At 43.0% G+C, this 10,609-nt stretch overlaps 1 protein-coding gene across 1 annotated transcript in view; it reads right to left on the reverse strand.

Annotated features, from left to right (window-relative positions):
• Positions 1 to 8,535, reverse strand: part of TMPRSS2 (transmembrane protease, serine 2) — a 13,715-nt gene extending 5,180 nt beyond the window's left edge. Inside the window, exons 1-8 of the mRNA XM_009891373.1 lie at positions 8,521 to 8,535; positions 6,773 to 6,968; positions 6,377 to 6,460; positions 4,434 to 4,553; positions 3,009 to 3,138; positions 1,754 to 1,864; positions 866 to 909; positions 33 to 181 (exon numbers count right to left, since the gene is read on the reverse strand). Coding sequence (XP_009889675.1) covers positions 33 to 181; positions 866 to 909; positions 1,754 to 1,864; positions 3,009 to 3,138; positions 4,434 to 4,553; positions 6,377 to 6,460; positions 6,773 to 6,968; positions 8,521 to 8,535 — 849 coding nt within the window. The remainder of the gene's footprint in view (positions 1 to 32; positions 182 to 865; positions 910 to 1,753; positions 1,865 to 3,008; positions 3,139 to 4,433; positions 4,554 to 6,376; positions 6,461 to 6,772; positions 6,969 to 8,520) is intronic.
• Between the last annotated feature and the right edge of the window lie 2,074 nt (positions 8,536 to 10,609).

Raw genomic sequence — 10,609 nt, forward strand, 5'->3', positions numbered from 1 at the left:
CCCCCCCTCCCACCCTGTGTGCCCGCCTTCACTATCCACTGGCGGGTGACGATGGAGCCCCCGCAGACATGAGTGCCCTGCACATGGAGGCTGACCTGCCACGGCCACTGCCCCAGCACCGCCCCGCTGCCACCCACGATTCTGTTCATCATGGTCATGCTTTTAGTGGACAGGCCGCACTCTAAGGAGTCAGTCAGACACACACAGGCATTAGTTAAGGAGGAAGCTGGTCTGGAAGATGCTTCTGCAGCCCAGGCTTCACTAGAAGAGGGGAGCACAGACCATGTCCAACCTCTGCACTGCTGCCCTGGACACTGAGATCCAGAGTCTCCCATAGCCTAGACCAGCTTCCCATTGCAAACGTCAAGATGAGTATTGGGTAGCTGCTGCCCCCAGCTCACCACAAACCATAAACCAGTGGTTCATTACGCCTTTGAGTGTGGTATTCGGGTGTCTCTGGAGAGCCACACAGACACACGCATTTGTGTTGTGCGACAGAACAGACAACAGCCAGGAGTCACCTCATGGCAGCCATCACCATCAGGAAGGCACTGCCCACCTGATGGCCACGTGTTGGGGGGCAGATGCACCACAGACATCCCACCATGGCTGCCCGGCACGGGCTACAGAGCTTCACCACAGGCAAGTCATTTAAAGGAACCAGAGGGAGCATAGACAAAAGCAACTGGGGATCCAACATCCTCCTTGTCTCCTCTCCCACCCTGCTCCTTGAACTTGGGAACCACAGTTAAATCATCTGCCCATCAAAAGGCAGCAATTATTTATGCAGATTAAAAAAAAAAAACACCAGCCAGAGCATTTCAAAACATGAGCAAGCAGAAGTTTGAGGAACATGGTCGCTTACCTATGCAGCGCAGAGATACCACATTTCCCGATGTACAGGAATCGCTGCAATAGGAATACAAAAAACAAGCTGGATTTTAGGCACACAGCGAAGCAAATGGTGGGCAAAGCTCACCCTCCAGCTGCTGCCTACCCTTTCCAGCTACGTGCCCTGCCTTCCCCTCCTCTTCCTGCCGGGGGTTCCCTCCTTTCTTCACTCTCTCCAGCTACCCTACCAGCAGCCATCTGGCCTCCACCACTTCCTGCATTCACCAAAACTGTCATGTGGAACACTGCAGTCGCCAGTACAAAAGGACTGTAAGCCTATTGAGGAGCAAGATGAAGAAGAGCGTGAGAAAAAGTTGAGCTGATCTATGAAGTAGTTGTAGAAGAACCTAAGCAAGGGAGCCACGGGAACTTTGCAGGCATGGCAGTCTACAAGTTTAGAAACTAGGCACTTCTGAGTTGTTTAATGAGAATAAAAATGATACTTTCCACAGGAAAAGATCCATTTTGCATGCTGTGTGTTCATGTGACAGAAAAAAAAGCTGTACCAGCTGCTGTGAATGTGTTACAGCTAGTAGCTATTGTCACCGTATAGAAACTCCTGCTGATGGTCAAAGAGCCCTAGAAAAGTATCTGACATGGCAGCCTTCTAGACAGCATGGAGGGAGCATGATGGGACATCTTCCCTTTTAAAATAGGAGAGAAAGGATGGAGAAATGACAGCTGGGTTTTTAAACAGAAGTGAGAGCAGTTGCTGCAGTCAGATTGAAAACAAAGTCTCTTTCCCTCTAACAATCCCCACTGAAGATGTACTTGCATTTTGCTATGGGCAGAAGCTACACCTCTTACAACAGCTAAAAAGACCCCTGATAAAAGGAAAGAAGTTTGTATTAAACACAGATACCTGCTGTACAGCTTTTTGTACAAGTCTATGTTCCCAGCACTTGTGTTCAGCTTCATGTAGCTTTTAAAGCTGGCTTCAGCTGCGACCCCTCGACTATAGTAATATGTGTCTCTGCAAAACAGAAAGTCCATTATGAAGCCCAGTAGTTTCAATTTTCAAACAAGTAACAATAAACTGTGCCAAGCTAGAGCTTCTGACATGAACAACACTAAATATGTTGGGGTTTGGTTTTGTTGGTTTTTTTTTTTGTTTTTTTTTTTTGTTTTTTTTTTTTTTTTAAATTAAACACAGAACCCCAGTGGTGTAGTACAGTGCTAGAAACTCAGATTCTTTGAACATTTGTCAAGTTCCATTTCATATCAAACAGTTACTACATTAAAATAATATTTTTATCTAATATGCATGCACAGTGGGAATCTTCAGCCTTGTGAAACAGAGCAAGATGAAGAGATGCCTTTGCCAGTACTTTTACACAGCCCAGCAGAATTCAGGTCCAGTAAGTCATGACAGCCACGTTTCTGTGGGACAACGACAGGGGTAGCACGTGCTGCTGTTCTGCTGGGCTTTCTAGCTGAGGACCAGCTCTGTGTAGTTGCTGCTGGGCTGTCTTACTGGAGTTGGAGCAACTGGGGTCATTGCTGGTTCAGAGACCTGAATTCCAAGCACCATGAGGCAGCATGGGCACACACAAGCTCTGCCTACCTGGGTAATAAATTCACTCCATTACTCCACGCACAGCAGAAGACAGTATTTGCCAACTGTATCAAAGAGAGGCAACATCAAGTATTTCAACTGCAGAAGAATTTAGGTTGCGGCGTTACATGGGGAGAATGTGGGCAGCACTCAGGGCAGCAAATGTTTATGGTGATCTTCCACATGAGCTGGTGTTACTTGTGTCCTCAGAAGACCAAGGCTTTCCATATAATACCAGTAATGACAGGTGAAATCAGACTGGATGTTATTGAGCAATTACAAAGATCTGAAGCAACCTTTGGAAGATGGTTGTAAGTGAATGTATAGGACACAAGTGTCCCCACCAAGTAATTACTGCACGCGTGCCAGACCCCGTCACTTCTTGGGGCAACATTTCATTTTGATCCTGTAACAGCTACCATCGTTAAAATCAGACCCACTTGGGTTCACAAGAACTAGATTGCCAACTACTTTTTGTGTCAGATATGCGTTCTTAAAAGCAGCAAGAGGGAAATTTTAACCTTTCTATGTATGTACAAAGGCTGACGAAGGTTAGACTTACATGCTGTAGCCCATGTCTTTACATGCAATCTTCCCATAATCATCATTCCAGCCATCTTGACAAACAGGATACCAGGATTTGCTGACAGGTGAATAAACTTCCAGGATAAAGTTTGATCCAAAAAGTCTAACTGCCAGAAAAGGAAGAAGGAAAAGAAAAGAAAAAAAAAAAAAAAGAAACCAAGAACACCACACGCTATATTACAGCTCTTTCTCTACTTAAAAGATTGTTATCCATAATATTTGCTTGTATGTATGAACTGGTGTTAATTTAAATGCTACCTTCTGCTCAAATTCTGAGTAAATATCAAGTAGACAGAAATATCGCAATAACTTAACTCTTTTGTGTCAGGTAATTTCAAAGAACTAGCAGTTTAAAAACGCAAGTGTACAAGATAGCGCTCATCTTTTCATTTCAGGTTCTATGCTCAAAATTTTCTTTCACATTCTACCACTGAGAAAGATTGCGATAGCCAACCTCTTCTTATCTTTTATCTACACAACCATATATTTCTTAATATATTATATATCGTGTATAAATAAATATAATCTATTGTAATATATTTTATATTATATCTTAATACCCCAAATTTCCTCAGAGAAGTGCCTGTAGAGCAAGAATGTAACAAGGAGCAATTACTCTGACATTCCATGCCCCATTATGTATTTATTCGCACCAGAATTTAATATTAAATAGTTCAAGCAAAAGAACAGACTAAACAAGCTTCTCCAAAAACCCATTATTCAACCAAATGGGGAGGAACAGCTTTAGAGCATATGCCAGGAAATGCTGCGTGTAGAATAAAAGTTCCCAGAGAGAGAATAAGAGAACAACCAGAATTTTCTAGAGTGGCACCAGCACAACACAGATGTTAGAAACAAGATGCCACACCTTTGGAATGGACAATTGGATCTTTTCACCTTCCGTCTTCAGACCTGCACTAAAGCTTCCCTTAGCATCTTTTTCCTTGGAAAGGAGGTATGAAGTAGTTGATGCATTATTGGGAGAACAAGGAATGAAAAATATGTGGAAAAAGACAAGCCTGACTGAACACCACCAGATTTATGTTATCACCTAAAGTTCTACTAGGATGTCAATGATGACTGTTCATTTTGGAGACAATGTTACATTCAGTTTTGCACAAATCCCATTCAAATTAAAAGGTAATATTTTAAAAAGTGATTCAAAGTTAATCCAGCTCAAGCCCCAGAGTCGGTCATTTTGTTTCAGCTTTTCAATCGGACTGGAAACAAACTAAGTATCTAGATACAGGCTTCAAAGTGCTCAAATATCCTAAACCATTTTAGAGTTATAACTTAAGCTAAAACGGCCCTAATGTACCTTAGGCAAGCTTTGGACAAGGCAATTTGATCAAAAATTCTCTCAATTGGGTGAAGGTCCCCCCCATCAACTGCTGGCACTCACCACACCGGGTTTCATCCTCCCCGTTGGGGCAGTCGCTCACTCCATCACACCACTGGGAGGGCTGGATACACACTCCTGAAGATCCACACTCTATTAAGGAGATGACACAACTATCCCGTACTGCAGGAGAGAGAGCAACACAGACATTAGGCTTAACATCAGCTTAGCCTCAAGCAACTACTGACAACTCTCATCTTAAGGAGTATTCCGCATCGATAGACCAAAACATCAGAAAGAGCTCTTAAACTCAGAGATGGGAGGAGACCTAGTCTGACACAACAGAAGATGTATTGCTGTCTTTTACATTGCTTGTCAGATTAAGTCACTGGTGCAGCTGACTGGATTTTGTCCACTGCCTCCCCCGAACAAGCAAGCACCATTAAGTTGTCTAAAAGGAGTCAGCCTTACACTGACAAAGCATAACACTTAGAAACAGCAAAGGAGGAAGAAAGCAATTACTCCAATTACATCCTTTTGCTTTCGCTGCCATTTAAAACAAGATTACATTCAGCCTGTATAAATCAAAGTGACCGAAAAAAAACCCTAAGAACATACAGTGTCATCCCAACAGTTTTAAACGAACTCCCTTCTCCCTTTCTTTTCCTGCACAGAGCAGAGAGGAGAGGTTCCGAAAAAACAAAGGAAATTGGGTTTTAGTTTCCTTTGAAAAGTGGCTTTCATTGAAAGGGAAATTAAGATAGCACAAGACAAACTTCACCTAAGCCAAAGAGAATTGATCTAGCCCAGCTTCAGAGATCAGTCGCCCCAGTTGGGGATGACTTCCAAGGCAAACGTATCACCTCTGCTATGGCTTACAGTGGTGAGTCAGGCTGGGCTCACACCGCGTTAGCATACTTTTAAAGCAAAAGCCTCACAGAAACAAACAGACACGAATTACTTCTGCTCCAAGAGAGATCCCATTTTACCATAAAATCATAGAACTGTTAGAGTTGGATGGCAGGAACACCTTCCACTAGACCAGGCTTTGAGTAACAAAACCCCATCCAACCTGATCCTGAATACCTCCAGGGATGGGGCATCCACAACTTCTGTGGGAAATCTATTCCAGCCTCACCACCCTCACAGTAAAGAATTTCTTCCTAATATCTAATCTAAATCTCCCCTCCTCCACTTTGAAGCCATTCCCCCTCATCCTATCACTACACTCCCCAATAAAGAGTCTCTCCCCATCTTTCCTGTAGGCCCCCTTTAGGTACTGGAAGGCCACTGTAAGGTCTCCCTGGAGCCTTCTCTTCTCCAGGCTGAACAACCCCAGCTCTCTCAGCCTGTCTTCACAGGAGAGGTGCTCCAGCCCTCAGATCATCTTTGTGCCCCTCCTCTGGACCTGCTCCAACAGATCCATGACTTTCCTATGTTGGCAGCCCCAGAGCTGGATGCAGTACTCCACGTGGGGTCTCGCCAGAACAGAGTAGAGGGGGAGAATCACCTCCCTCGACCTGCTGGCCATACTTCTTTTGGTGCAGCCCAGGAAGCAGTTGGCTTTCTGGGATGCAAGCGCACATTGCCAGGTATCTTGACCATTTACACTCTTGTGGTTAAGTTACACAAAATTATTTCAATCTCCTTCCTTAATTAAGTGAAGTTAGAATTTGGAACAAGTTTCATTTTGTCGCACAGCAGTGATTTCCCTAACAAAACGCACTGCAGAATGTGTTGTCTATGCACAGTCACGTGCCAGCTACCCGCCAGTGCAAAAACCCTTGCAAGAGGTCAAACTACTCTACATTGTTTATTAAAAAGAATAAAAGAATCCAACAACCAAAACTGAGCCTTAAGGTATCAACATTAGTTTATCTCTTAGGAGATAGGTAACAAAGGCTTTCCTGTCCTTAATTCAGCTTAAAATAAAAGGCAAGAATGTATATTTCTAACTTTAGAAGTTTAATACATCTTCTCTTTCAGAACAGAAAAAAAAATCTTACCAAAATACCAGATGAAGAAAGCAGCAATTGCGCAACAGATTACTATTAAAATGGATAATACAATGATTATGATTTTCTTTATACCTGAAATGAAATCAAGGAGAAAAAGGTAAATTAGGTTCACAAGCAAGGTAATGTCCAGCCACCAGGACTATTTCCTTGACGTTATAAACAGACATTTTTTGCTAGACAGACTTTTCTCCATTCCACCACCCTTCCTCCAAACTGCCCAGGTTCCTGTCCAGTTGCACCACCATCCCAGCCAGCTACTACTCCTTTATCCACCAGGAAATGGCTCCTTCAGTACAGGAGTTGGAAGGGAAGATCCCTTTTATTTGTTATCTTGCTTTGGAAGACCTTAAGTCTAAAATCGGAAGAAATCCCACCAAAACTTACTTGATGCACGTGTTCTCCCGGATGAACTTGCTACTGGCCTACTCGACTGATGGGTAGCAACTGTTGGGACATAGCTTGGCACTGGCGGAGCATTTGTTGAGAAGTACGGTGGATTTGGGTTAGCACCTACTGGCTGCCTGGCAGAATACAAGTTCGCTGGCTGAAAGCCATGATTTTCATAGTATGGCTGTGGACCCTAAATTATAACGTTGAGGGGAAGGAAACAGGAGAAAAACAAAAAACAAGAGGCAGGACTGCAATTAGGACAAAATAAGTTTCAAATGCCATTTACATTCAGAACCCTATTAAGTAATTCTCTTGGGATTGAGTGCACCCTCCGAAAGTTTGCCAACGACACCAAGCTGTGTGGAGCAGGCAACACACCGGAGAGAAAGGATGACATCCAGAGGGACCTGGACAGGCTTGAGAGATGGGCCCATGCCAACCTCATGAAGTTCAACAAGAACAAGTGCAAGGTCCTGCATGTGGGCCGGGCCAATCCCAAGCACAAATATAGGCTGGGCAGAGAATGGTTTGAGAGCAGACCTGAGGAGAAGGACTTGGGGGTGTTGGTTGATGAAAAACTCAATGTGAGCCAGCAATGTATGCTCACAGCTCAGAAGGCCAATTGTATCCTGGGCTGCACCAAAAGAAGTGTGGCCAACACGTCAAGGGAGGTGATTCTGCCCCTCTACTCCACTCCCGTGAGACCCCACCTGGAGTATTGCATCCAGCTCTGGAGCCCCCAACATAGGAAAGACATGGACCTGTTGGAGACAGTCCAGAGAAGGGCCACAAAGATGATCTGAGGGCTGGAGCACCTCTCCTGTGAGGAAAGGCTGAGAGAGTTGGGGTTGTTCAGACTGGAGAAGAGAAGGCTCCCGGGGAGAGCTTATTGCGGCCTTCCAGTACCTAAAGGGGGCCTACAGGAGAGCTGGGGAAGGATTTTTTACAAGGGCATGTAGTGATAGGATGAGGGGGAATGGTTTCAAAGTGGACGAGGGTAGATTTAGATTAGATATTAGGAAGAAATTTTTCACTCTGAGGGTGGTAAGGCACTGGAACAGGTTGCCCAGAGAAGTTGCAGAAGCTCCATTCCTGGAGGTGTTCAAGGCCAGCTTGGATGAGGCTTTGAGCAACCTGGTCTAGTGGGAGGTGTCCCTGCCTATGGCAGGGGGGGTGGAACTAGATGATCTTCAAGATCCCTTCCAATCTAAACCATTCTATGATTCTATGATCCATCAAGGTAGAAATAAGCAGCATGGACAGTTTTAGGCAGTACCGTCATTGAAGGAAACACTGACAAGTATCAGCCTTTGGGTGCGCAGTTGCCCAGGTCTCGGATAAATGTTTACTGCCCCATTTCGTGCTATGGCACCACCAGGTATACCTAAGCTATTTTTGAAATGCACTGGGCTACAACTGGTTGTGGAATATTTATCCTGGAAGAGCTTTTAGAACTGGTTAGAAGCCATTCCAGTCTATCCCTCCAAAATAAGCTTTAAAAGTATAAATCTCTCCCAGGGGTATCTGAGCACTTGAAATGCTAGTTAATTCAAGCCTCTTACACCTGCCTCAAAGTATATCTTTCCCCTTTTGCAGAAAAGAAAGCACAACAAACACTCCACATTTTAGCAAACTTGTTGACCAGGACATTACTCAATAGGCTGTTACTTGTAAAGAATAAAACCTCATTTAAAAAAAAAAAAAAAACAGAGAGGAATATTTTTAATATTTTGTTTACTTACTACAGTAGAGGTCATCTTCCCTTTGTCAGCAGTATTGAAACAATTCAAGTGTTTGGAAGTAAAGCGTGAACCTATATTAAAAAAAAAACAAAAACAAAAACAAAAACAAACAAACAAACAAAAAAAAACAAAACAGAAACAGAAAACAATCACAACCAGAAGCTTTGTCCACCTTTCCTTTCCTTTGGAAAAATGCCAAATCCGGGGGAAAAAAATACGGAAGTATTTCAAGAGAAGGTACAACTTAAGGTGCAGCATGAAATCGGATCTCAATAGCCTCTCAATACAACCTTGAGGATTATACAGTAGCAACTATTCATTAACACGAGCGCCACACAAACCGAGAAGATTAAGTTAGTGCTCACTCTCGCTGACAGAATGAGAGTTAAAGAATATCCTGGCAACAACCCACATGGTGTCAGTACCAAGTTCAGGTCCTCCTGCCTCTCTCAACACTTACTCATGTATCGCTCTGAGGTTTATGACACAGAAACGAGAACATGAACAAAGCATCAGAAAATACAAATTCAGCTAACTCATTTGATAACGTCATGGATAGCAGCCCTACAAGCCACACGTTTTTCACTCTTCCGCGTTGCCAACCATTGTTTTCTCAGTTGTGTGTTGTAGCCACCACACCAAAACCAGAGAGAGAGAAGCACAGCAGGGAAACAATATGCCACACCAATACAAAAGTTTTTCAAATACAGAGAGCAGCTACATCAAATGTTTCAACCATATAGCAGTTTATTTTAAAGTTAAACATTAACATTAAGTAAAACCACAGATTAGCAAAGACCCAAGAAACACAAAATGTTTGCTGCCGCAGTTCTTAAATAGGCAGTTATACACCTCCACAAGCAATCATATTAATAAATAACTTAATCTACTGAGTCCTCTCATAATGTTACTCTACTTAAAAAAAAAAACCCTAGGCAGTGCCTCCGTCATGCACTGAGAAATACATTTCTCCAGCTTCCAGAGCTGTACCCTGCGCACAGGCACATTGGCATGATCCTTGTCGAAAGCCACGATTATAAAGAGCAGTTGCATTAAGACACAGCATAATTCATCCCAAAGTATAAGGTTATGTTTTAGAACCTGTACCAAGGTGTCATCTCACTCAAAACTAAACTGCAAATGTCTTTGAAGCAAATTTCAGCAGCAGCTTGGCACCCCGAGCGTGCCAATACTTCATGACAGTTCAGGAAGGCTGATTCTGGTATTTGCTTACTAGTGCTAGCAAAAAAAGGTAAATAATAACGCACTGTTGAACTCTTATTTGCACAGCAGACATGTGAAAAACAAGTCTTATTCCTACTTACAGTACGTCCATCAGATTGGTGACTAAGGCTTCAGGACTTCTGCTTTATGTCGCTTCCATTCTTACTCATCTCTTCATAGCAGAGTTGGGAAGTGTAGCTCTGCCCGGACTTAGAGGACGAGTAACAAGTCACAGGAAGATATTTTTGTTCTTTGTTCTCTGAAAAGGAGGGGGAAAAAAAGGATTAGGAAGTTTAGTGATAGTAGCCAGAAGAATCCTAGGTGGTGATTCAGTGGTAAACCAACAGGTATTATGACCACAGAAGAACACAAACATTTTTTATATTACAATTTGAAAGGCTTTGCAAATTGGCAGATGACAGCCTTCCTCACTCTTTTCGTTTGGTTGGTTGGCTTTGGTTTTTAAATGAACTAAGGAAAAAATATGTCTGTTGCTTAACTGGCTTTTAACCATCATTCCCAGTTTAGTTCTTGTTAATCTGTTTCCCATCCAGCTTCTGATTAATTACTGTTTTCTGTTATCACACCACAAAACACAGAAATGTCATAGGTACACACATATTTCCATGGTATTACACATACACATTTGCCAGTGTATTAGAAACAGATTAAACCAAACCCACTGGGCTCCCATTAGTTTGCAAACATTTAAGGCAAAAATCGATGGGTAGGGTCCAATAATGATATAATCTAGTTTTCTTAACACACATCACTGACACTTCAAAATGTTTTACAAATACATCAAGGGTACTGAAACAACTTCACAGATAAGGAAGCTGGGTAATGGAGAAACAAACTGACCTGT

The sequence above is a fragment of the Charadrius vociferus genome, unplaced genomic scaffold (assembly GCF_000708025.1).
Source record: "Charadrius vociferus isolate BGI_N301 unplaced genomic scaffold, ASM70802v2 scaffold298, whole genome shotgun sequence".
In the NCBI taxonomy this organism is placed as follows: domain Eukaryota; kingdom Metazoa; phylum Chordata; class Aves; order Charadriiformes; family Charadriidae; genus Charadrius; species Charadrius vociferus.